The sequence below is a fragment of the Alosa pseudoharengus genome, unplaced genomic scaffold, assembly GCF_046254945.1.
Source record: "Alosa pseudoharengus isolate Yale_2024_CS ecotype anadromous, Long Island Sound unplaced genomic scaffold, YU_APseudo_1.1 YU_APseudo_1.1_scf_2, whole genome shotgun sequence".
NCBI classification, from domain to species: domain Eukaryota; kingdom Metazoa; phylum Chordata; class Actinopteri; order Clupeiformes; family Clupeidae; genus Alosa; species Alosa pseudoharengus.
Window position 1 is genome coordinate 8,934,993 of NW_027468663.1, and position 27,688 is coordinate 8,962,680.

The 27,688-nt window shown below is 42.1% G+C and overlaps 2 protein-coding genes and 1 long non-coding RNA gene across 5 annotated transcripts; 2 read left to right on the forward strand and 1 right to left on the reverse strand.

Annotated features, from left to right (window-relative positions):
• Positions 1–1,276: 1,276 nt before the first annotated feature.
• Positions 1,277–10,127, forward strand: LOC143133738 (uncharacterized). Of its 3 annotated transcripts, XM_076293581.1 has the most exons (13): positions 1,277–1,558; positions 2,404–2,537; positions 5,075–5,190; positions 5,368–5,457; positions 5,969–6,018; positions 6,380–6,412; positions 7,237–7,373; positions 7,490–7,574; positions 7,675–7,794; positions 7,921–8,010; positions 8,245–8,316; positions 8,678–8,861; positions 9,184–10,127. In XM_076293581.1, exons 1-13 carry the CDS (start codon positions 1,437–1,439, stop codon positions 9,370–9,372), a joined length of 1,422 nt encoding a protein of 473 aa, XP_076149696.1. In that variant the 5' UTR covers positions 1,277–1,436; the 3' UTR covers positions 9,373–10,127. The 3 variants fall into 3 exon arrangements, with proteins under 3 accessions (XP_076149696.1, XP_076149697.1, XP_076149698.1); XM_076293582.1 differs by lacking the exon at positions 6,380–6,412; XM_076293583.1 differs by lacking the exon at positions 1,277–1,558 and having other exon boundaries at positions 4,606–5,190.
• Positions 10,128–10,247: 120 nt separating this feature from the next.
• On the reverse strand, positions 10,248–24,045 carry LOC143133737 (ankyrin repeat domain-containing protein 13C-like). The gene is made up of 13 exons (XM_076293580.1): positions 23,272–24,045; positions 23,066–23,107; positions 21,712–21,816; positions 18,193–18,278; positions 17,837–17,882; positions 17,228–17,294; positions 16,963–17,107; positions 13,836–13,967; positions 13,204–13,365; positions 12,828–12,907; positions 12,402–12,500; positions 12,189–12,289; positions 10,248–12,027 (listed from the first exon to the last, which is right to left on the reverse strand). The coding sequence occupies exons 1-13, from the start codon at positions 23,666–23,668 to the stop codon at positions 11,897–11,899; spliced, it is 1,593 nt and encodes a 530-aa protein (XP_076149695.1). The 5' UTR covers positions 23,669–24,045; the 3' UTR covers positions 10,248–11,896.
• Positions 24,046–25,591: 1,546 nt separating this feature from the next.
• Positions 25,592–27,355, forward strand: LOC143135019 (uncharacterized). The gene is made up of 4 exons (XR_012988765.1): positions 25,592–25,972; positions 26,085–26,243; positions 26,544–26,762; positions 26,959–27,355. It is a non-coding gene; the product is annotated as an uncharacterized LOC143135019 (long non-coding RNA).
• Positions 27,356–27,688: the final 333 nt, after the last annotated feature.

The window sequence follows — 27,688 nt, forward strand, 5'->3', positions numbered from 1 at the left end:
CACACACACACACACATTCAATAACAGCAGAAAAATTAATTAAAAGTATATAATATAAAAAACACAACTAAGCAATAAGGACTGTAGAAGATAAAGAATATACTAAATATACAAAATACAAATTCTAAATAAAACTTCAAAATCAAAATCAAAATCAAAATCAATTCTAAAAAACAGTATCCACATAGTGGGTGAATAATCAACCAGGTGCGCTTGCAATGACTGAAGCAGGGACTGAGCCTGTGGATAAGGTAAGGTAAGGTGCTCTGTGTGAATGAGTGTCATGGTGATGGTGCACTCCTATACACTTTCTTTATGCCCTGTGGCATCAAAGAATATTACAGATACAAAAGACAGAAACTGAAATACTCTCTGGACTCCAAGGATTCTGGAAATGTATGCTTTACCCATACTACTTCATTGTTGGATGTGATTTCAGGGCTAAACTAAGAAGGATGACTTTGGCCAAAATTCCGCACATGGAACTTCATTAGGTGATAACCACTAAAAAGCTACTGTACCTATCTCAGAGGTCTATCATATCAAAACATAAACTAGGGATGTGTAGGTATAAAAAAAATCACAACTAGAATTTGCCCACCCAGATGGTACCGGTATGCTATATTTTGGGTCTTTGGCCCAAGGACTATTAACTGACAAATGTAAGTTTGTCAATTTGGATAAAAGCGTCAGGCATTATATAAACAAACAAATAAATAAAGTGTTCAATCTATCCAATGCTAATTTAATAACTAGTTAAATCTGTGTGTTAATTTAACAACATATAAGACCTTAACTGCAAACTGATGAGTCAGCACAGTGTTTCCACTGTGACAAGAAAACTTATAGTATGTTCCAAAATACTGCATTCCAGGCCTAGTTCTTTTTTTATGAGGGAGTTCAGAAACACTTGTTGATAAACTTAGCCTACCATTAAAAATTATTTAAATTATTTTTAAATCCTGACTAAGAACAGACCATTTTGATCTTCATGGCAATTTGTATAATAATCTAAGAGAAAGCCCAGCCACACAACAAGAAATAATCTACACTCAGAAACCAATTCCTATAAATCCATATTGGAGTCCATGTAGTTGTAACAATTCAATTTAGTGTATCTGTTGTGATTATTCAATAGGCCTTACAAGTAGGCTATGCCCATAGGCTATGCCAGGTCGATATTTCTTTAGGCTTCTCATTTGCAGCATGTCCGGCGGACATCAACTTGCTGCCTCGCGGGATCTCTGCATAGGAGTATTGCGCATGTGCGCAGGCAAGAAAGAGACAACTATTGTGGTTGTGTCATGGCGGCGAAGCGGAAAGGAAATTTGTGTTGACCTGACAAAGTATTGGCATTAAATCGGAAACATCGATACTAAGGCTGCAGTTTAACGACTATATATTTCATTTGTTGTTTTTGTTAGACATTGTCCATTATGAATTGCAGTACAAACGTAGTTCAAGTGACCAACGTGTCACCAAGTACAACATCGGAGCAGATGCGAACGCTTTTCGGATTCCTTGGAACCATCGAGGAGCTGAAATTGTTTCCGCCAGAGTAAGTGAAACTAGCTAATGTTAAAATAGAAAGCCTGCAATGTTACACTGTATGCTATGGCCTTGTGGAGTCACACTGCTGCATAATTTGGTAGTGAACACAACTTGATCCGATTCCTCGCCTGTAAAATACATCTGGCCATCTGTTTGAACAGCTTGCGTTAGCTAACGATACATGGTCGCTAACGTTAGCTCATGTTAACTGAATGCTAGCTAACAAGATCCACAAGGTTTCCATGGGTTTAGGACGTTTCCTTGGCTTTGACGGTAAACTAGAGGAAAGGTTATGCGGCATTGAAGATCAGAGAAATTACTAAGTAAGATTTGAGCCGAAGGTCAACATGGATGCATCTGCGCTGCAAGTCATCTGGGTTACTTTATTGTGTCCAGCTAACCGTAGATACACAACGTTAGCTCGCCACCCAGTCATCAGCACTAGGTAACATTAGCAGAGCGTGCCGTTTCCCTCAAGCTAGCACCTAGCTGCGTTAGCTAATGTAGTTTAGTAGGTTCTGGCGCCCCTTACTACAACACTCTTATTGATTTAGTCCAGTTTAGGATGGGAACAGCAGAGAATGAATTTGGTGTAGCGTTATTAAGGTGTCTAGTAAGCCTGAGAACAATCTCACACACATAACCATCTCTACAGTGATAGTTATGGCGTATTGTTAACGTTAGGTCAGTTGGATTTGGCGTTGTTACTGAGGTCAGAAAATGGCTTGTTTTTTGTAATTCCATATTGAGTTTGTATGCATTCCATGTGTTTTCATGCAAGTGTTTGTTTCAGTGATGCTTCTCTTATGTGATGTTGTGATGTGATGTTTCTCTGATACCCACCCCCCACAGCGAATCTCCGCTACCAGTAACATCGCGGGTATGCTTTGTGAAGTTCCGTGAGGCAGAGTCCGTGGGAGTGTCTCAACATCTGACCAACACAGTCTTTGTGGACCGCGCACTGATAGTTGTTCCATTTGCTGAAGGTTGGTGTGCTACATACTTTTGCGTGTCTGTTGTGAACCATTCTTATGTGACCCCATACTGTTGGGAGAGTGAGGCCATCCTAAAACTCTGAGTCTGGGAACAATCTGTCATCTTAATTTGTAGACTTAGCTGGCTTTTTTTTTTTTTTTCATTTCTCCCTTGTCTTTGGGCTTTGTTGGGGGTGCGTCACTCTCCCAATACAGGTTCTGTCTGTCTACTTCCTATCAGAATACAGGTTCAGATTTGTAAAAAGTCATCTAGCTGGGTTCTTATTAAAGGCCTTTGGCACACTATAAGAACATAAGCTAAATAAGCAAGAATTAAGTGACCCAAGCAAATGGCGTCCCATTAACCTCTGCATAGGATCAGTTGCATGGACTGCACGTTAACATGGCACTGACACACCTAGTAGATGGGGTCAGTGACTTCGTCACTGATCGTCGTCTGTCTCAGCATAACTCAAGTCTATCAAAGGTCTGTTATAGGGTCCCTGGACAGAGCAACGCGGGGCCAGAGGCTTCCCAGAAGACAGATGAAGTATTTGTGCTAAAAGCATAACCATGTCTTTGAAATAATTTATTTTCTCTCTCCTCCCACAACAGACTTCTCGTCTATTAAACTTCTCTCTGTTATTTGTGTGTGTGTGATTTTTGTAGTGGAGAAGGCAAAAGCAGAGCCCGCTCCTTGATGGCTGAAAGTGGTCTTCTGCCTGCCAACAGGGGGATTGTAGACAGTTACAAAAGGCCAGCAAGCATTTCAAGCCCCCCCCCCTTCTCTCCATTTTTTAAATCTGTTCTCTCTGTGTTCTTTCTCTAATTCTCTTCTTCAGATGCATCATGCATTTTAGATGAACAACAGCAATAATTTCACTTCAGTTTAACGTCATAGAAACTATATATGCAGTCAATCGATTCTACTGCTTTATTAAGTTTGTGATTCCAAAATTGCAGTGCTTTTATCCGGTGTCTTAGTTGTGAATAGTCACATGAATTGGAATTTATTGTCAGAAGCACTGCATCCTTTAATGGTCACACTGTACAACTGTGCAGGTGACAATACAATTCCCAAATTGTGGTCTTGTATTCTCTTCGTCTCTCATCCCAAAACATTCTGATTTTTAAAAACAAATAGTTTGCTCTTACCTCAATTTGAAAAGTGGTCTGAAGTTTTACAATCTGTAGCACAGGCTCACTTTGTGATTGGACAGTCAGATGATGCTTTTGCACAGTTGTATTGTCAGTGATATCAGAAAGGTAAATGAGGATGTGAATGAGCCACTCCACATGTAATGCGTGACTGGTGTAGTGCCCTCTCTTTAACAGTGGTCTTTCTGTTTTTGTTGTTGTGTTTTACAGTTCTTTTTCCTGGCTCTGCCAGCCCTGTTTACCAGACCCCTGCAGAAAATGCCACCCAACAGTTTTGTCTCCTGCAGCACAGTCTTCTCTCTCATGTTGCCTGTTCTATGTGTTTCTCTGTATACTCTGTCCCTGTGCACTCGGTTTATTTTGAAGTCATGCACATAGCACACACACGCACTCACACAAACCCACAGCACACATACACACGTGCATACACACATGTATCATTTTGCATCGATCCCGTTTGCATCGATCCCAAGAATATTTTTATGTTCAGGATTCGTTTTCTCTTCCCATCCCCCTCTTCCCAGAAGCAAAGGCTATTGTTTAGCTCAGTGGTAACGTTGACGGGCTTTTGTTGGCTGTGAAACCAGAGAGCTTCCAGTTTTCTGAGCTCTCCACTTTAGGCCCAGATCCGGAGCCCCGTAGGTAGAATATGTGAGTGAATATGTCTTAGGTTTGTGTAAAGGGCTGGGCTATTTTGAATGATCCCATACTGTCAGGTAAGGATGGTTTCCAGCAAAAGCCCAAAACTAGAATTATGAATCCGAAATGTCAATTACATCTTAATTCACATGATGCATAAGAATCATTGTGTTGCTGGTAAGTCTCACCAAGACATGATGTACCATGTTAATGTTGATCTCCGAAATCTCTTAAACTCTTTTTGTTTTGTGTATCTCGATTTTTCTTCTGTGTGCTCTTTTAGCGAAGCAGCCAACGTGAGTCGCTTGTTCATAAAACACCTATATGAAAGTTGAGAGCACATCCCCTGTGGAGAACCGACTGTGCTCGCTAACGTTTGGTTCATGACTTAAAAAACGAGTTCAGGTGATCACATCTTGGCAGTCTCAACTGCAGTAGTGTGTATTTGTGACATTTTTTTATTTTTTTATTTTCCCCATCTTAAGTTATTTAACATTGATAGAAAAAAGAGGGTCCAGTCAAAGCCACATAGCACTGAAGGAACCTGTACTGAAAGAAAAGTACAAGAGCTTGTTATGAAACTTGTGGCTAGCTGTTGATCTGAGGTACTGACCTGAGTAAGATGTCTTCTTTTTTGTACTTTTCTTTTGCCTTATTTTTTTCTTTGTATGTCTTTTTTTTCTCTCTCTCTTTTATGTGTCTTTGGATGTCTACCTTTTGCTTGAGTCTAATGCTGTGTCTTCTTTATGTAGGGGTTATTCCTGATGAGGCAAAAGCTTTGTCTCTGCTGGCGCCAGCAAATGCAGTGGCTGGGATTCTTCCAGGAGGTGGTCTGCTGCCCACCCCCAACCCCCTGGCATCGGTGACGGTGAGCACACAGTCCAACACAACCTCTGTCCCGCAGCGGTTGTATATTAATCTCTGTTACCACTGGGTGAAATCTCTTAGATAAATGGCAAGGGTGGCTTGAGTTCATTTCATTGTCATGCCACCCAGCAGTCGGCTTCAAAATATTGATCGAACAATTGCTCTTGTTTGTTCATAGATGGGAAATCCTTTGGGTGGCCTGGGAGCACCCAACATGGACCCATCTCTGGGAGCCTTTGGACTGCCCGGAGCAAACATGAATCCTCAGGTGAGGTTTTCTTTTTTTTTTTTCTTCTTTTTTTTTTTTTGGTTACCGTGTTGATTGTGTGTTCCAATTGTATTCTTCAAATGGAGTTTCCCAGTTATGATACCCACCCAGAGTTCGACATTTCAAAACTGGAACACACTGAACTTGGGTGTGACACAACCCCCTGGTCCCAGCTACCACTTACACTGAATCTGAATTGAATTTTATTTGCCAATGTTCACACATACAACAGATTTGGTTTTGGTTGGTGTCACTCTGGCAACACCGTAAATGGACAGTGACAATAAATAGACATTACTCACATACATATACACGTAGATGGAACACAATAAACAAGCAATATACAGATTACATAAACTGACCAGACAGTGCATGTGAAGTGCAGTATGGAGTGCTATGACAATAATTTAGATTGTAAATGGTTAAGAGATGTTTTTATTATTATTATTATTATTATTATTATTATTATTATTATCATTTCAAAAAGTAATTTGTGCATTTTAATTTTCAGTCTCTCACTGCTGAACAGCTGCTGAAGATCATGACTTCTGTCGATCCAAAGTAAGTTAACAAGAACCTGGTACACAGTGACTATTTTCAAATAACTTTAACAAGATTAGTTAGCTGGTGACAGTAGATTTCTATTAAGACGTACCAATGCTGAGCGTATTCTCTTGCCTCTTGATTAGTACTGTAGTAATTTGTGTCTCTTTCACTCCTATAGAAATAGGAAAGTAGGGAAGTAATAGGATATAGGACGTCAGTCATGTCAGGAAGTCAGGGCTCGAAATTAACCTCAGTGTCCGCAGCTGTCCCGAATTCTACTTTATATTGTCTCGGACTTAACCACCAGTGTCCCAAATTCAAGTTCTTGTTTTTTTCCATTTTACGTAATAAACATGGCATAATAATCTTGTTTCAGTAACTCGCATCACTTCATTGACTGGTCCACCACGTAAGTTCTGAACACTTAGTGTATTAAACACCATTTCATGAATATTAATCTCCCACCTGCTGTCCTACACCACACTCATTTCCAGAGGTTGCGATATAGACTCATTGTACGTCATTTTAAGGTTGCGCTAGACTTTCTCATTATCCTTTGCGTCAATAATCTATTTTCATTTGTCTTTAATTTCAATGTCAGTTTGTTTTCATGTCATATCCCGCAAATCTCAGTGAAAAATTACCAGTACCCTGGGAAATTACCGTGACGCTGTCAGATACTCTCAGATATTCGTTGGTTTTCTCAGGATTATAAGCCTAACTTGGAATTGCCACAGGGAAATGTAAAATGCTAACTTTGAAAACTGTTTTCATAGTTATCTTGCAAGACTATTGTTTTGCAGTGTTTAGGTCATGGCTTTGTTGCCGTTTCGTCTGTAAGTGACAGTTTTTTAGTCAGGCACAGGACTAGCCGGTCATCTCGTTTTTTAGAACACCAACGTAACCTTACACCATCAGTCAAAAATGTTCACAATGTCATGAAATCAAATGCAATTTCCCAGCCTGCTTCAAAACCTGTTTTTGTATTATTTTATTCAGACAAGAAAGAAACATTAGATTCCCATCTGTGAATAGTTTAGGGGGGAAAAAATATCCATTTTGAAATTTGCTTTGACATTATTTCTAGTCTTCTGGAGTTGTCCCAGACTTTCTATGGTTTACCGGGAGCAATTTGTTTGGTCCCTGGGACAACGGGACACCAGTAATTTCAAGCCCTGGTCATGTCAGGTGAAGTTCATTTGTTCGCTAAGGTCTTTGCTGGTTTCTGTGCAGAATGAATCCCATGGCGGCTGGCATGGGTCTGAACCCTGCAGCAATGAAGGCAGACGCGGCCAGCAAAGAGATTGAGGAGGCTATGAAACGGGTGCGAGAGGCCCAGTCGCTGATCTCCGCTGCCATCGAACCTGGCAGTAAGTGCAGATGTCGTATCATTTGTAACCCACATTTCAAACATCTCGTTATTGCAGTCTTGTCTTCAAATGAGAGTTGTGTCTGTGTTCTCCTGACAAAGAGTTTGTGTTTGTAGATAAGAAGGAGAGCAAGCGGAGCAAGCACTCGCGCTCGCGGTCCAGGTCCAGGCGGAGGAGGTCCCGCTCCCGGTCCAGACACAGGTACAGAGTGGCCCCATGTGGCCAGGACTAAAATGTCTGGGTCTTTTTATTGATTGTGACAGGTCATTGACTTAATTCCCCGTGTGTGTGTGTGTGTAAGGCGCTCCAGGAGCAGGTCTAGGCGGCGCTCGCGGTCCAGGAGCAGACGACGATCCAAGAGTCCCCGCAGGAGGAAGTCTCACTCTAGAGAGCGAGGCAGACGATCACTGAGCAAGCCCAGGTTCGGTCTTTTCTCTTTGTTCTTTTGGGTTTTTTTTCCATTTCCATTTGATTCGTTCCCATCTGGCCACAGGTTTCTTGTTGTTGTCATTTCCCTGTGCATTCTAATGTGTTGTTTTGAATCCAGGGACAAGAGGAAGGATGACCGAGACAAGAAGCGCTCCAAAACACCCCCCAAGAGCTACAGCACTGCCAGGAGGTCACGCAGCACCAGCCGGTGAGCACACACACACACACACACACACACTCTGCAGTTAAATTATTCATGTAATACCCTCTGTTGATGACTCACCCTTGATTCCATTCACAACCTGGTGGAAATGAGGGCTGGTTCACAAGACAGCACCAAGGTTCAAACAATTCTGAACAGAACGCAGTTCAGTAACCAGTTCTCTGTTGGTCGATAAGCACCCCTATGAGAGCTGATCCGTTTGTTTGCGTCATCCTACAGGAGAAGGAGGAGAAGCCGCAGCGCTAGCCGAAGTCCCAAGAGGATTGTGTCGAGGTCTCCTTCGCCCAGAAGGTTAGTGTCGGATCACACACACAAGACACTGGAACATTACGTTGGGTTTACAGGCTTCTAATACAGGTTTTCCAATCTGAATGTTACTCATTGGCGAGACTGTCAATTACCTAATTCTTCTTCTGCACACTTCTTTATTACAGTTTTTAAAGGGGCTTGTGTCTCTCACATAACTGACAGTCAGTAGTTGTAAATATTTCATTACCACTGTGGGCATAACTGTTAATTCGGTCGTAATTATGCATGTGGCGTTCAGACATCATGACTTGATATTGTGTTTTAGTGCACTGAACGCTGGCGTCATTCAGGACTCTGACATGCTTTTGCTTTTAACGCCGACCACACTGCTTCGTTTCCATAGACACAAGAAGGAGAAGAAGAAGGAGCGAGAGCGTGAAAAGGACCGAGGGCGCGACCGAGACAGAAAGGTCGAGAAGGACCGCAACCGAGACAACCGGGAGCGATCCACTAGCAAGAAGAAGAAGTCCAAAGACAAGGACCGGGACCGAGACAGGAAGTCCGACAGCGAGAAAGGAGACGTCAAGGTGCTTTATCAGTGAATGTATTTCACAGCCTGACCTGACTCTACTAGTAGGTGCAGCAAAGGTTGTCGTTGCCAAAAGTAGCCTGGTTTGAAAAAGATGCGTTTTCACTAACATAGGAAGACTATGCCCAGACCACTACAGTGAAAATACACTTGCGTTAAAAATGGTTCTGTGTAAAAGTAAATTTTAAAATTGGACTCGGTTCCAGTTTTCCAAAAGAGTTTTTAAGTCCCTCATAAGGAGTTGATGTGTGTAGAATTAGTTTGTTGTCGAGTTCGATCTCTTGGCTTTATTTCTTCAACTGGAGTCGTCTGGCCCTCAGGTCACGCGTGACTACGACGAGGAGGAGCAGGGTTACGACAGCGAGAAGGAGCGAGAGGACAAGAAGGAATCGGACGACTCCGGCGCCTCTCCTGTCCACGCCAAGGGCAACGGCGTGGGGGTAGCCAAGGAAGCCAAGCTCAACGGCGACGACCACCATGAGGAGGAGGACATGGAAGTCAGCGACTGAGCCAGAAGAACCAATGTTACTGTTATCTCGAAAACCCCCCTCCTAATCAGTTCTGAGTACCAGGTTACACACCCAAGATGCGATGACTTAACATGGCATATCACTCACAAAAAAAACCTTTTAACCCTTTTTTTTTTGACCATTTTAGTTCATGTGTATAGCTGTTTTCCTCCTCTGACAGACATAAAGTCAATCCATTAGTAATGTTGTGGTGGATTGGTCTGTAGATGGAAAGTAATGTCATTTTTTCCATTTTGTTTTGTTTGTTTGCAAAAGAGCAGGACAGTTAAAAATTGAATGGTTGTAATTTTTAGTGGACCTTGGTCTGTGATGTTGGTAGCAGTGAGACCCATGTCACAATTTTTTTAATGCGTTGACCTTAACTTGATCATTACGCTTTGAATTATTTGAAGTCATGTAAGCTTGATACATTGTGTATAGCCCTGTCCCTCATGAAGGGGCATTCATAATCAGAAATCATTTCCCCCTCACATCATTTCTTGTCAGCAGCATTTTTTTTCACCTCTGGTGATCTTACAGAAGTATATATTCAAAGTGTGCCGTCATTCTTGTTAATGGCAACGTGTCGTTTCCCCTCTGAGACTCAATGGCTAATGTACAGTATAGTCCTATGATGCTTAAGATCCTAGTAGCCAATATTCAGTAGAGATGATTGCTGAACGTTTATTTGGGTTTGTGATGTGTTTTATTGTTGCCTCTTTTTATACTATAAATAAACAGATGGTTGAAAAATGCATTTGTTGTAAATATTTTATCAGAGGGTGAGCAAAGTTACTTCCATGGCAAAACTGCAAAACCTTTCTGTTGGTAGATACTCTTATGTACTAGAACGAAAGCATAAGACAAACCAAGCATTTGCTTTTGATATGTATGTTTTTATTACTGCTTGGATTCTTATGAAAATATTATAGCATATGTGTTAACTGTACAGTTTGAAGTTTCTAATGTGATGTTTCCATAGAGTATACATCAAGATTCCTCTGACTTCAGAGGAAAAAATAACATGCTTCAAGCTCTCTGCTTTACAGTACAAAATTGGGATGAACTACTGTCTGTAAATGAAACAAACTAAACCATGGATTTAACAGCTTTACAATAGAGCTATACCACAATTGTACATTAAATCCTTAGCACAAAACCTCACTGTGTAGTTAGTCACCATTGATTGGTGACTAACTACACAGTGATTGGTGATTGATTTTATTGGTGTTACACTCTGCGGAGGTGACTTCCCAAGCTCTAGTAAGGCTCTCCACTGAATGTTATAGTGTTATAGAAATGTATGGACTCAAGGACCCACAAACGGGCAACACAGTAAAACCACAGTATACTTACAGAATGTAAAATACAAAACAAATGATAAAAACTGGAGGAAAATAAATCAGTTTTCTAGTGGATCGTGAGCTGTAGTGCTGGTGCGTTATTTAAGGAGTACTGCACTCCTTAGTCAGATGGGAGGTTAAATGACTGCGGCAAAGTGCTGGACTGCTACATAGGGCTTCATTTGGTACGCTGCTGCGACTAAGTGGGAATGAGAGGCTGGAGTGGTCGGGCGGTGGCAACGCTGGCGTGAAATGGTTGCCTTTCGCGCTGGAGCGTTTGCATTTCAGAGCTGCACGTCGCAAGGCTTCTGCCTGGGAGACTCGCTCTGAAGCCGCAGTGTGTTTTAAGTCACTTGTCGCCGCAGCTCTGTAGCTTTACTGGAGGCGTGTTGGTGGTGGGGGGGCTACTTAGTGTTTTACGCACACCATGCATCAAGCACACCAGGTGCAGGGGGGGGGTCAGTACAGACTACATTCACACGGAGTATAACCTGTTATCTCACACAAACGCAACTCGCAGAACGCACTATGAGGACAGACAGACGGACAGTTACACTGGCAAACCAAAGGCAAGCACTGGAGTGCACAGCCAGACGGGGACAGGTGAAAGGGTTCTAAACGTATGGCTGTCAAAATGCCCTCTACGGTTTCTAGTTAGCTCGGCTAAGACATCCCTCCCAGCACAGGCATCAGATTCAGTAGGTACAGTGTTACATCACTTGAAATCAAAGGCAGATTCAATTTAAAATGGAAGGTACATCACATAGAATGTTTTAAGAATTTCTACAAAGGGTCTCTTTCTTCCTCCACATTTAACAGGGTTACAAATTCAGTGCACTCCCCAAAGAGGAAGGATGTGGTGTGTGATTTCATCCAAGGAACACGATCCACACTGATCAACACTGCTAACGGTGAAGACTTGTTATGTGGTAAGGACTTGAGAGGTAAATCTCCTGAAAATAAGAATGGCTTCTTTATAACTTAAATACTAAAAAGCCATCTTAACATGAATGTCAGACAATATCCCACAAGGGGATACGCAGTCGGTTTCACCTTCTTAAAATCACCAGCGGTTATGGAGAGGTCTTTATTTGTGTTGGTTGGTTTTAGGAGTAAAAAGTGGGGGCTGGAGGAGGAAACAATAAACTATGTGGCATCTCCCTTTATCGCATGACCTTGCTTTAGAGGTCAGGAAAGCGGCTTGGGTCCTCTTTATAGCTGGTTGGGATGGTGAAGAGGGACTCCTCAAACTCACGGTAGCGGAACTCTTGGAACGTCACAGTAGCCGTGATGGTAGGAAAAACCGGGATGTCTGTAGCCCAGAATAAAAAATAAATCAGAAACAGTCATGCATTTTAACAAACGGCTCATTACATCTGTCAATAATTCAGTCAGTGACTTTCACTTCCACATGAACACAGAGTCGACAAGCGAAAGTGCCAAAACAGCATTTGATGTGTTTAACAGTCCTACCCAGCTTGACAGGAAACCCTGGAGGAAGCTTCATCTGAACAAACTCTCGTAGCTTGTTGAAGTGCTTAAAGGGAGCGACGACCTCCAAAACATTCAGTAATCTGCAGGACAGACAAGCAACAATACAATGTTCAAATGTACGCTTCAACAGCAGCGTGCTGAACTCTGAATCTCAAGAGGGGACTTGGAACAAAAGGAAGGGAGGATACATACGACTCGATGCCCAGAGGAAAATCCTGGCTCATGGCTACCGTGGCCTTGAAATTCTTCTTGCTCTCCTTGCACACCAAGTCACGGCCAAGATGGGGGGGCCTGGATAAGAGGAAAAACACACACAATTACTATGTTAGTCCCACAAGTACCAGCATGATGCATGGCTTCTGCTTACTTTCTTTTTCTTTTTTCCAGAAACTGTGCAGCTTCTGAATAATGCTATCAAAGCTAATGTCATGCAGTTCAGATCTCAAGGCAGAACAAGTGCTGATGAGCACAGCGATGTGTGAATTGGCTGTGCGGTGCTCGGCCTCACACAGCTTCGGTCAGAACCGTTGCCCCTGTGCTGATGCATTAATGATGAAGTGTGTGAGCGGGAGACCGAGGTAAGCTGGGCGCTTGTGTGGCTGCGGTAGTGCTGCTTACTTTCCCTGCTCAGCACTGATGTACTCCTCCCAGGAGATGGTGTTTGCCTCGGGCGCGCTGAGAGACTGCCTTCGGACAGGCTGCAGTGGACAAGCAGCAGGAGAAACGCCACGTTAGCATCCATTCATCACTCACACACACAACACCTGAGACAATCCTGTTTAAAACACGCCGTGTTCCATGCGGCTAAGAGGCTGCCAAAGGAGAGACTGAAACTGGCATCGGCAGCAGTCTGAGAAAAGAACATCGTACCCCTCTTAGTTTAGCGAAGCCTCTTAACGGCAAAGATAACAAAATCGGAGAGGGCGATGGTGGGAATAATAAAAAAATGTAAAAAAAAGATTGAGGCTTTGGACGCACGCACGCACGCACTCACCTCGAAGTTCTGCTCGGCGAGGCTTCCGCCCTTGCTGAGGCTCTCCATGATGGCCTTGTTCCTGAGAATGTCCTCCTCGCTCAGGTGCTCGCGGCGCTTGCGCGATTCAAGCATAAGGCCGTTCACTGCATAGAAGTCCGCCACGAAGTTCCCCACCCTCTCCTGAGAAAGAGAGAGAAAGAGACAGAGAGAGAGAGAGAGAGAGAGAGCACACCACATACAATCAACATGGGTGAGATGCTGAAAGTCTGCACTGAGAAAGTGTGCTGAGGCCAGAGGTGAAATGGTTCAATAATGTGTGAGTGCTGGAATGTATCGATTTATTTTTCAGATATTCTAGGAAAGAGTTCTTCAGCAGAACTTTAGAGTGACCAGGGCCGTGACCTGAACTTTCAGGGAGCCCAAACACTGATGAAATATGTGCATGAATCACGCATTGAAAAAATAAAATGCTGATGAAATGCTGCACTCTACACAGCTTTAGGTCAAATAGGTGTGTTACTGTGTGTGTGTATGTATGTCTGTGTCTCTGTCTGTGTGTCGGTCGTGAACCTCACTCTGAATAAATGCTTCAGCCAAATAAATAAATGTAAATGTATGTAACTGCGAGCGCAAGTGAGAGGGGTTCTCACCGTCTTGTCCTCCCTGAAGAGCCAGCCACTCTGACTGCGAGAGAAGCTGATGGACTTGGTGGAGAGGGTGGCTGAGTAAATGTCACTGCTCATCAGAATGTCCACCTCCTCCTCCGTCTCCATCTCAGACTCCTGTAACCACAACGCAGTCCAGCATGACAACAACCATCAGACTACAGTGCCAGCAGCCTTGCACTGGCTTCCAGTGCATTTCAGAATCCAGCATAAAGTGACCCTGATTGTTTTTAAAGCTGCATACAGGCTAGGTATGCCACACTCTTATACTTTCTCCAGCTCAGAAATGTCTATGCCTCAATCACCTTTGACTTGCACAAAAAGGGGACCATGCCACTGCTACCGTTGTGCCAAGACATTGGAATGGTGCACCAAGTGACCTCTGAGATGCTTTATCTGTGAAACCTGTTGGCTTCTGGAACTGTGATTTGCACAACAGACAGACTGAGAAAGTAATTTGTCCCCAGGTATATTGAACTGTTCAATGCTTCACTCAAGGGAAGAGGAGAGATAGACTTCTCTGCATAGTCTGTCTGCCTCTTCACCCCCTCCATGGTTGGATACTGGGTCATTCCACGCCAACTCAGCCACCCATGTACATGACACCTCTCAGATTTTGCTGAAAAGCAGTGAAAATATGCCTTATGTTACCAAACGAGGGAATCTGAAGTTTCAGGTCAATATCTCAAACGGTTTGCCCGTGGCGTCCATTTGAATTTTGGGTGCCACGGCCGTAATTGACACATTGAAATAACCCCTTATCCCCCATGAAAGAGACCCGCCATCAAACTTTTAAAGAACTAAATAATAAGAATGTTACATAGTGTAAGAACTAAATAACAAGAAGGCTACAATGAACTACCACACCAGTTTCCAGCCTTCTACCACTATTAGAACAGACGTTATGGGCTTCCAAAAATGGCAAAAGATGAAATGTGAAATTCCAATGTGTCAATTACGGCCGTGGCACCCGAAATTCAAATGGACGCCACGGGCAAACCGTTTGAGATATTGAGCTGAAACTTCAGATTCCCTCGTTTGGTAACATAAGGCATATTTTCACCACTTTTCAGCAAAATCTGAGAGGTACCATGTACATGATACCCCGATTTTGGCTGTTTTCACTTGGAATGACCCTACTGTCTGTCCACTAGCCACTTTTACCACTGTCTTTCTGCCTCATTGTTTGCGTGCTATATTAGCACATTAGCACATATGCATATATGCATAACCCCTCCCTCCATGCCACAGCCGAACTGTGGCCACACTTATACCTTTTCTTAAAATAGTTAAATATATAGATAGACTTTACTTTATTTCTGCATTGTTGCACTGTTGGACTTACTCATTTGCACTATCACCATGACCACTATCACCATTGCACTATCACCATGACACTCATTCACACAGAGCACCTTACCTTACTATGCACAGAGAATCACAGGCTCAGTCCCTGCCTCAGTCATTTCAAGCGCCTCTGTTTGATTAATCGCCAATATGTGGATACTATTTTTTAGAATTGATTTAGATTAAGTGTTAGTTAGTATAATTTGTATTTTAGTATATTTAGCATATTCTTTATCTTCTACTGTCCTTATTGCTTAGTTGTGTTTTTATATTATACACTTTAATTACTCTTTCTGCTGTTTAAGAATGTGTTTGTGTTGTCTGTATGCTGCTGAGACCTTGAATTTCCCCTGGGGATCAAGTATCTATCTATCTATCTATCTATCTATCTATTTGAGGACACTATGTTGTAACGTCATTGTAATGCATCAATTGTGTGGCTTATATTGTACAGCTCTTTGGTTTTAATACACTATATAAATAAAATGTACGTACTTACAATAACATACAGGTTGCATCTGTGGCCATATGTGTAGGGGTAGGGCTGGGATAAACGATTATTTTTTAAACGATTAATCTAGCGATTATTTTTTCGATGCATCGATTAATCTAACGATTCATTTTTTCAGTCCGATTCGATTTCGATTCGATTCGATTATCGATTATCTCCCCATTAATTCACTAATAGCAACTTATACATGTTTATTTGCATATCTGAATGAAAAAAACATGAATTATTTAACATTGCAATATATGTTTATTGCTCTTAAGATTCCAAAATAAAAGACTGAAGTGCAAGTAACTACAAGTGCAAAGTAATGTATTCTTAGTCAGAGGTAGCATTCAATAAAGTTTCAGTTAGTCATTTTAAGACGTTCTTGTGGGAATCATGTGTGGATGCAATTCATAACGTAGTTCAAATAACAGTTTGTACTTCTCCTTTGGACAAGCACTTTTGAGTCTTGGAAAACACTTTTCCATTTCCATCTGGATTTTGCAAACAGAGTCAATAAAATGAGCCCTGCATGAGTAATACAAGCAGCTGCAAGTAAGCATGCTAAACTTGACATCCAAACAGTATTCTAACGTTAGCTTTGAGATAAGGTTACTGCTTGATTGCATACTGTAACTTAACTTCGTTTAGTCTCCTCAATGTACTATGTTGTGATAAGACCTTAGCAGAGTTTACTTTAACTTTAATGCAGCGGTTTTGAACAAATTTGCGCAGCATGGTCACGATGCTTTTAATAGCAATGTAGCCCACTGTGTTCTATGCAGTGCTTCTATGTGGCAACAACAATCCTTCAACAATCGTGACTATTTTGTTAAATGCACATGCAGAGGAGGAGCAGCGGGCTCGTTACGAGAGAGAGCGGGCGGGGCGAGGAAAGACTGTGTGAGTAAGTGGCAAGTGCAGCTCAATGAAATTATTTTATCTTATCTTTAATTTAAATAGCAGGCCTACAACATAGAACATCAATGTGTGGTGGCCGGTTTTGATTTCGTGGTGCCCAGCCACAGATTAGTCAACGTATGAAAAACACTGAAGGTGTAAAATTAAAAATATTTAGCAGCACACGTTATGCTTGACGAATCGACGCTCATATTTTGCGTCGACGTATTTTTTGCGTCGACGTCATCGATTACGTCGACGCGTTGTCCCAGCCCTATGTAGGGGAGATCATAAAAACAAACCCAATTGGCAGGAAGTGTCTCATTTGGGTGGATGGGAAGAGTTCTGAAGAGAGAGCAGGTGATCACTCACCTCATGGTGAATGCGCTGGTACACTTTCTGCTCGTTGTCAAGGACAACAAAGGCCTCGGCAGGAGGAGCGTCCCCGTTAAAGATGAAGCTGAGGTCACCACGCTGGCACTTCATGTCACTGAAGTCAATCAGGGTGGTGTCCAGTCTGAAAGACAGAGACAGACAACATCAGTATTTCTGTATGCCTTCAAGCATTTTTTGATTTATTTACATAAGTTAATACATATTGTATATGAATCTGTAAAGGGATGAAAAAAACCTCCACCTGATATTGATCCCTTGCTTGTAAATCTTGCAGGCGTCAGATGGCAAAATCCGTGACAGGAGAGGCACTGACGGGGTTAAATAATACAAGTCACACACATACACACACACACACACACACCACAACAATAGCAGCAGCTGCTTGAATAGTGAACAACACAGTCCAGACAGCAACAATTCAGGCTAGCTGGGAAAATAGGCTACACAGACCATTAGCAGTCCAGATAATCCACTGCGCCACAAATGCAACATAACCTCAAAGCAATTAGCTCACTCTGATGGCAAACAAGAATAGACTGTGCTAATTAGCCGAGTGATTAAAAGAACTCTTAATGGCATTTCCACGGGCACGAGGAATGGGACCTGAGCCAAACTACCGTGCGATGTGACATTTCCACTGGGCTGTTAAGAAAACTGTTGAAAACTAAAGAGAGCAACAACCTCCTGTGAACCTCTGGGCATTTTGCCCCCTCACTGCTCTAAGAGCCTCTTCGAACATTTGGATGAATGGGTGGCCTCAAGCCGACCCTCACCTCGCAGGCTTCCTCTAACAGCTTTGATTAACAACTTCCTTCACGCAAGTGTCGGGGTGAGATTTGCAAACACTTACCCCAGCTCTGAAAGTCCCAGTGAAGCTCTAAGTAAAAGTCTCCAAGCTAGAGAGATAGAGGTATGAGAATCTAATCAAGAGGCAGCAGACACAAAGCACTTCACTTGTAAGGATCACTTGTAAGGCATTTTGGATTGACATTCCATTTGTCTGTCAGTGTGTAGTGTGTAGTGTGTGTTTGTGTATCTAGTGAAATGGAGTGTGTGTAAGTGTAGTGTATGTACTGCATTTTAGTGCAGTGTGTGTAGTTTACTGTAATGTGTGTGTCTAGTGTAGTGTAGTGTAGTGTAGTGTAGTGTAGTGTAGTGTAGTGTAGTGTAGTGTGTGTTGTGTGTGTGTGTGTGTGTGTCCTTCACCTCTCGCAGTGCTTTGAGCAGCCGGGGCCTTTTGTCCTCCACACTCTCCCTGGACTGCTGCTTCAGCTTCCGCAACAGAGCTGTGACTGGAAACAAGAGAGGAACTGCTTAGCATGATGTGTGCGCACACACACACACACACACACACACACACACACACATATGAACCACCCCCATCTGCACCCACACGCATGCACACACACATGCACACGGAAACAGAGAAGTCAGACACATAAACCGCCCCCATCTGCACGCGAGCACGTACACACACACACAGAGAGGGAGGTAGTTACTGTACAAAACTACATATATATCCTAGTCAGACACACATAAACATGTGCAAAAACAAACATAATAAAACAAATATTTGCTGAGCTTAGATGGGTCAACAAACTGGAAAATCCAAAGTTGCCATTTTAACTGAGTCTGAATATCTGGTGCAGATGTAAGCATCACTATACAAGTGGCACTAGTGTCACACAAAATACCGCAGCGATTTAATTTGATCTTGTATATCAATGAGCCAAGTGGCATGCGCATATGCAAAACACGTCTGTATACAACACGTACATGCATTTCATACCAAGAGGGGAAAAGCGTTATTGTGTACGACGCGCTGAGCACGCTCTGAGAGGCCACTTCAATGGGTCCAGAGTCAGCACTGGACCCCAGGCCACAGAGCATGCCATGTGTTGCTCGGCAACAGCTCAGCACAATGCACGCTAGCTCACACTCGCGCACGTAGACACAAACACCCCCCCTCGCCGAGAAGAGGACATCCAACTACATATGTGCTGCTATGTGCTATGGGCTTGCACACATGCCCGGTGCATTGTGTGCTGCTGACGCAGCCGTTTCCAGCTGTGCCATGTTGGCGCAATGTACCAGGAGAGCTGGGCTTCTTCATGCATGAAGACTGCAGGGTGCGGGTCCTTCTATGGAACTCATAAGCTGCATATATAGAGGCCACGTTTGGTCAATATCACCTTGTTCTTCATGCCCCGTGGGACTTGAAGGGGAAGAGTGAGGGTGATGGGCGCATGTCTTGGGGTCACCTGAGCAGTGCTATTCTGAGCTGGCTTGATAGATTGGCTGGTTGGTTCTCTGTGAGAGGCATGGAGGCAGACTGCACACCTCCCAGCATCAGAGGTGTGCTCTGCCAAGCCAAGCCGAGCGTGACACGCACACGTGGGTATGTATATGTATGTGTGTGTGTATGTATGTGTGTGTGTGTGTGTGTGTGTGTGTGTGTGCATTGCGTAATTCATTTTGCATTACACAAGGGCATGAAGTGTTCAACTAAGAGTGCAATGATCGGTTGTGGAATTCGAAACACATACAAAGCGACCATGCCAGATCCCCCTTTTTTCAGTGTGTGGCTTGTGCGTGAGTGTGCACACACGGATGCGCACACAAACACACACACACACACATATATTTAAGTCCCCTGCGGACACCTTATGTTGAGACTCACCGATCATGAGGTGTGTGACCTTGGCGACAGTAAACCAGTTGAAGTACTGTTTCTCATGATTTAAGCAGGTCCACTGGTCAGAGCTTAGCTGCCCTTGTGTGTCCTTGATCGCTGTGTGGACACAGTGCTCCTGCCCGCCAACCCACCCCCCATCCCCGCCTCCTCCACCAATTACTGTCCCCCGAGGGTCCACTGTCCTTCCTGTCCTACAATACCCATAAACAAGATGGAGAGAAGTCCTCACTCTCACACACACACACACATACATTATTGTTTTACATGAGCACACTATGAAACCGACGAACACAATGGAGTTAGTCATAGCACCACTGAGTGAAACACTGCATTGCAGCTTCACGCAGCCTACTGCATCAGAGGCGAGGAGTCTGATGCTTTCCCATTCAGCCACAGTCAGTCCAATGGCCTTGAATTATTGTTGATTTAGTCCCAAATGCTCAGAAGGCCCATGACATACAAAAACATTCTGATTATTCCAGGGATCCCATGGCATCGTTTGGAACAAATATTTGACTGCAGAAAATTGTGTGACTGCTCCAAAAGTGGTCGTTTGCTCAAACTGAGGCAGTTATTTACATAAACATGCCACTAGGGATAGCACAGTTATAAAACCACCCTGCATTTCAATCCACTCAAGTGCTTTAGGAGACACACATTTTGCACAAACCAATAAAAAAAAAGTTAATTGGGCTAAACACAAACCCTTTCATGGGATTAAACAGCACATAGTGTCAATCAATTCATTGATTCACATTCAACCATTCAGAAAATACCGCCTTAACTGTGATCAAGGAGCACTGCTACAGGCCTCCACAGACAACATGCCAACCAACCAACATGCATTAACGTTACACGTGCATGGCAACCATGGAGGCAAAATCTCAATCTCAAAATCTCCCAGATTTAAGGTGATGGTTTAATCAAACACCTTGGTCTCCTGTGCCTGCCAAGGTTCTGGGTCTGGCACCCACTCTGATATATGTGGACAAAAGAAAACTAGGACACTGAAACGGTGCACTCATTCCTCTTTGTCCTTTCAGGTCAATAAAAGCAACAACCGACAACAACCCTTAAATCTGTAGACTGCACAGAGTGCTATTAAAAACACATCTGGGAGAGGGAAATCACCTCAGATCATTTCCATTTGTGCTATTGAGGATAACAGCGACGCATCAAATGTAATTAGAGTGTGTGGCAAGCGGCATGGGTGGATCCACTCATCATCCACAGCAAAGAGAGGACACACACACACACACACATTACCGTTTATGTGCGATGCAACTCGACCACCAACGGGAAAACACGGGGGGGGGAGGGAGGGTTAGGGTCAGCCGACAGTCGCGACATGAGCCATTAATCAATGGCATGCTAATGGAAACTAGTGGCCAGGTCTGGAATAGGATCATCATTAGCTAGTGCACACAGTGCCGACAGTGCTAAGCCGCAGGCGCCGACGCCACTCATGGGCTAGACTAAGCCGGCAGACAGGACCCATTTCTGGCTAGGCATGATCCAAAAGGGCCAAAAGCCAATCCCTCGCCTCGTCCATGCACCGCCCCAGTAACGGCTTTGGATGGGGAACGCAGCTAATGTCATGGGGGAGTCTAGAGCTCTGGGTGTCCCCTGCAGCTTTCACATACAGATATGTGGTGTTCCCTTGAGCCTATAGCTTATTTTGCTTAAGTATACAAACAGTGTGGAGAGGCTTTTCTTCCTTTGGGGGCCTCAATGTTCCATAGCTGCACCACCTTGAGTTCATATCGGTCAGCTCAGCACATCTCTTTATTCATCCTCCTTCTATCAAGGAAGCAATCAATTCCTCTTTAAACCACAGAGGAAGTCCCACGTCAGACAAAGGTGCAGCCACGTCACCAACAGCAAGGCTCCATTTTGATTACCAAAGGTGAGGGAGACATATGGAGGCATACTGAGAGACATGTATATGTTGTAGATTCACTTTGAATAAGAATGCGATTGTAAATGTGATGCATATACATATAAAATGTATGGCTGCTATGACAACATACTCATCTGTCTGTCTCCATAGCTAATGGCCTCAGCCAGAGGGCTCCAGCCTTGGGCGTTCTTCACCTTCACAGGGGCGTTGTGAGCCAGCAGCAGGTGGGCACATTCTGGAGATAGGACAACAGGAAGTCAAACCAGTGCTGCCCACAGAATTGAATTCTATTTGTGGTGGTAAGTTTGCAGAATTAACTTGAATGCAACAGTTTTTAACAAATAAGCAGCAGCGTGGTTATGATGCTAACCAGATTTAAGCACAATTTAGTACAACCTTTAGTTCAATGTATGGGAAACACTGCAAACTCTGAGAAAGGATGCAGACACAGGTATATTACGACATACATCGGGCACTTTCCTGAAATTGTGCTTGGTTTTTAGAGCTTGTTTTGTTGCTGGTTTTGGCTAAATTCTACATGAAAGTTGCTCGTCATGTACTGTTGTCTGGTATCATGTCTTGCCCTTGTGAGTCAAGAGGATACATGATTATACTTTATGGATTGACCAAATCTACTCAGCCTAAATTCAGCCTTCTCCCTCACAAGAATCCTGTAAGCGCTCCTTAACCCTGTGATAAAAACTATTTACACCTTAATCTTGGAACGCTTCCTTGTTGTTTTTTATTATTATTTAGTTTCCATTTACCTTTACAAAGACATAGTATTTACTGTTTAAAGAGTGTCTGGATTAACAAATCTGTTCATTAACCATAAAACAAAGCATGTGCTATTTAAATGTATCCACCTCAGAATCTTTTTTAGGTTGGGTATCTAAATGATCAAGCCATGTAGCACTTTGTACCCTCACACAGTTTACATGATGTATAATGCACTCGCCTACACCATCTTTATCTACTCATAACATGCTCTGAGAGATGCCCACGTCCCATTTCGGATAGTACAGCAAAACACTGTACATAAAAAAATAAGGATCAATCTAGAACATTTTAGGAAAAAAGAAGCCAGCTTTGTGGCGCTGAAAATCCTCAGTGGGGAGGAATGGGTGAGATGAAAATTATGGGTTCATATTAGGTCATTTCCTGAGCTGAGAGGCTATGGGTTGAAAAATGAGTGACGGTGAGCCAAAATTCTGCCTGACCCCCAGTCACACAGATGGCAAAAGGGCTGTGCCACCATGGTGGAAGGGGAGAAAACCATCCAACCAACTGAAGAGTTTACAAAGTGAAAACCAAAACACCATGAGAGTATTAAATTAGATTGGGCGTTATGCTATAATTGGGAATTGACTAATACATTAATCATATAGTCATACAGCTAGTTATGAGGTAGCTTTGACATGCTCTTTTCAACAGATCCGTCTACACCTGGCTTATAGTCGTGTAATACTGTGCATTTTGCTCACCTTTGTGCCCCAGCATAACAGCAAGATGCAGAGGAGTGTTCCCTGTTGACAAAATTGGAATATTGGAGAAAACATTCAAATCCATGCTCATGAGAGGGATTGCGGGTCATGATGACGCACTCACATGTATATTAAACATAATTCTTTAAATATTACAGGAGGTATTTTTAATGCGTGTGTAGATAGACGTAACCTTCTGTACTCACCATGAACATCTTTCTGTGTTATGTTCTGAGTGCGGATAAGGGATGACAAACGTCGCACATCTCCCTTGAACACACATTCGTGTACCGGGAATTCTAAATCTCCCGTAGTCAAAATAATGGGGTTCCTGTTATCGTCGACGATAATACTGACAGGTGTTCCAATATTTGAATTGCCATTTAACTGTGATTGATGATTTTCTGATAGCTGCAGAGATTTCAGTGGTTTATTGTGGTTATGAAATATCTTATTAGCAATATTTGTCTTCTCTGTGTCGACGGTGGTGGACGATGTAACCATATCTGTGGCATTTGTATTCTCCTCGTAGGATTTCAGAATGTTTTCATTTTTGCTTGGCTTGTGGTCCTTGCGCAGGGTACGAATCTTCTCTCCAGTCATTTTCTGTTTGCGAAATTCACTGATGAATGCTAAAATGCGAGACTGCTAGGTTCTGCAAATTGTGCTTAGCTTGCTAGGTTAGCAAGCTTCTTGGACCTGGCTAGCCCGAATAAGCGAGCGACCGATAATGTCGCAGGTTGATAATTCTAATCTTTAAACACAATGGCCTGTGAATTATTACGTCGTCGGAAAGAGTAAAATAAAGTGTAAAATAAGGTTACTGCGCCAAAAGAAAACCGCTACATTGCTGAGGTTGGCTACATTGTCTATATCATGAGGCATCCGTCACTGGCATCCATTCGAGAATAGGATACTTGCTCCAATGATGTAGAACTTCTAGCCAGCTACCAGCTGCGGCGATAACATTAGCTAGTTAGCTAGTTTGCTAGCAGCTGCTGCTGCAAATGTACGCTCTCTGCCATCTTAGATCCTTCTCGCGAGAAGACCAGTGTTTTTGGGCGTGTTCACGAGAATTCCGAACAAATGTCTTTTTAAAAACCTGTGTTTTGTGTAGGAAAAAATACACTTAAGGGTTTGTACTTTCTTGAAGACACATTTGAAGAACATTTGCATCAAAGCTCAAGTAATATTTGTCCCATTACACAAAACAGGCTAATGATTAAAGAAACTAAAACAAATCAGAGAAAACACAAAGTAGGCCTACAAAAAACAAAAAATAATAATAAAAAAGAAAGCACAGTATTCAATTATTCAACTGGGGATTTACAAACACTCACTGTCTCATAAATGTCTTAGCCAAGTTATATTATTTATTTACATTAGCCTATTAATTTAGGCTACAACTGTCAATACATAAATCAAATTCAGCACAGATGCAAATATTTGGTTATCTATATACATTTTACAAATACATTCTGTCCTTTTTGTAATGAAAGGTGCTATAAGCGATGTAGGTTAACAACACTTCTGTTGACGTTCAAACCATAGACTGTAAAAAATAAGTTCAAACTAAACAGAGCTAGCTCGCTACTCCCTCCCATGCAATAAACTCTCCCAAACGCGAATCTCGACGGGGATTTTATAGGCAAGGTTTGCCTAAGCTGTTTTGTGACCGTTTTTGTTTTCTTACAATGTAGGCCTATTCAGGGCACAGGCAGCTATCGGATGGTGAGGTGATGTTAGTTGTATGTGACAAAACATGTTTTAGCTTAGAAACCACGTTACATCGCTTATATCATCTTTAAAGTATAAAACAAATAAAAGTTTTTTTTGTTCATTGGGAAGGCCTTAAGCAGTGTAACCTTTGCTTTTTCTTCAAGATGTCAAAAAGTATCCTGACAAAATGTGTTCTCCCAACTGTGTAGGCCTATCCCAAGATAATACATGTCTATAGGGAAATTATAGGCCTAATAAAGAAAACAGCTAAGCTCTACTGATGGGGCAGTCAAGAGCTTGATGTTACATTGTACATCAGCTGATCAGCTTTACAGATTTGAGGGATAAGGTTTCTGACGTGATACAGCTGAACTGCAGACGTGTTTCACACTAACATGGGGTGGCTGGCTGCCTGATATAGGCCTAGAATTGAGTCATTGGTAGTGATACAGTCAAAGTAATGATTAGGCCTACATATTCTTGCAAAATGAATGTATTCCTTGAAAACTAGGCCTGCCTATGCTAATTTTATTACTAAATGAAGACATTTAAAATACAAAATCTGTGACACTTTACAGTTACAGCGCAGAAAATACGTCAACAATTTTTTCAGTAACTATACTTCCAATGAGGCTATTTGCATGAAATTTCCACCAGACATTATAGTAGTAACTTAGGTAATCCACACATATAAAAAAAATCCAACGTTTGTGTTTGATCAGGTTCATTGTGGAAATAAATTTACAATCCCAGCTCATCTCGTGTGCCCTGACTGCCTGGTAGCCATTACACTGCATTTGGCAGATGCTCAGTATAGCTTCGGTAAAGGTATAAGGGCTGATTTATACCATACATTTATACTCGACGTTCCCAACCTGTTGCGTGACAATGTGACGTCACGTGAGCGCCGTTGGTTGCGACACTAGTTACACAGGGCACACGAGATGAATGGGATTTTTGTCATCCCTGTCGTTTCTTGTGATAAAATGTTGTAAAAGTTGCATGACATTGGCTTTCATTGACCACTAATTTAAACTGCATTACATTTGCCAGAGAAAATATGTTGAAAGCTTGAATTTGAACATGAATTTTCTAAAATTTCTACAGAAAATGCTGGCCAGGGTAGAATATAGAGGAGTCCAAAAATACATAAAAGTTCCACAAAATGATGAAAACTTCTTCAAGCAGGTTTGTATCCACCTATTTTTTAAACTCAAAACAATAATGACTTAAAAAGGTCAAATCCAAATGATATGGTTGACATGGTAGCTAAATGTAATTTCTCTTTGTATTATCCTAGTAACAGACAAATTTAGCCTGCAGGCTGAATCTCTGAATGAAGGTCTCCTCAGCTTGACTGATACATCAGGTACTGAGGTCGACGCAGACATATTTGATGAGCTGATAAAGTCAGGGATCCAGAACTTCAAGATTGGATATTGTCAGTATCCAGTATCAGGTACGTTTAATAAATCAATATTTGGAAGACGTGATCTTGGTGTAAGTTATGTGTTGATATATCTTCTAGCAGTTTATGATTACTTATGAGAGTTAAGTTTAGAAATAGTTTTATATAAGGTCTTACACCTGTTTATACATATTCCAAAATGTGTGTAATTGAAGCTGTTTATTTCTTGCCAACTCTAAAATTCTTTGAAGTATTTTAAAATATGATTTCACTGTCATTTTGTCAAGGATATTTCTTCTCCCTAATCCTTATATGGAAATATTTATTTTATTTCCTGTGGAACATTTTTAGATCTCGAAGTACAGTATGTCTTGTGGCAGACGAGACACAGTCCTCAGTATTGCCAGGCCCATCAGTGTCACCAGTGTCATTGCCAGCATCCCCTGTGTCAACGTCAGACCAATCAGCATCACTTCTTCTGCTTCAACAGCTTCTACTGTCATTCTCTCATCATCCACTAAGAACAGGAAGAGGGGCCTTGGTGACCTGGACCGTGATGAAGCAAGACAGGTGAAAACAATGAAAGTCACATTTTTAAATGTAAATTAGAATGGAAAATTATTACGCCTACATTACTAGCACTTGAACTGCCACGATGCATCTCATAGCAGGTGATTGTTAGAAGTATATCTAAAATTAATTTAACAGGAGTTACTGTTAGAATAATTAATTTGCTTAAGCTGATATGTAAAAAATGTTTTTGCAGAAGATTGAAGCTGTCCTGAGGTCCAATCCAAAGGGTGAAGAAATCTTCAAAGAATATTACAAAAAGAAAACGCTGTCGGATGCAACGCGTAGACAGATGATCAATATTTTGATTGCAGAAATGACTGAATCCTACGGGTAAGAAATGGTTTGAAACGACCAAGGATAACATGCATAGACTGGATACAAATGTAAATATGCCGCATTATAATACATGAACAGCATGCATTCATAGTAGGTTGTACAGTTGATACTTTGTACTTTGATGAACACTTACATGCATTCTGTATAGAGGAGCAAAATGATGACTATGTAGTGATATGCATTGACCAGCTCACTTATTTCAGACCCTTTGATAAACAATACTCTAATGACAGTGACCGAGCATACATTGTTCCATATTGTTATATGTCTTAAAATATTTTTGTTAATATGTAAATATGTTAATGTGGTGCATGATTTAAAAATAAAGGTGTTTTAACTGAACTTGGCCTCATTATTTTAGCAAACTTTATCCACCAGAGAGTAAGAGTTAACATTTAACACTACTTTAAGTGTTGAGAAAATGTTACACTGGTTGGTGTTAAGCAGTGTTAAATGTTTTACTCTACAGAGAGTCAATAAGTAACACTGAATCAGTGTTAAGGAGCCAACTCTCCAAAAAGTGTTAAATTAACACTTTGTGGTGTGGACCCATATAGACACTTCAAAAGTGTTGAAATCAACTCTGA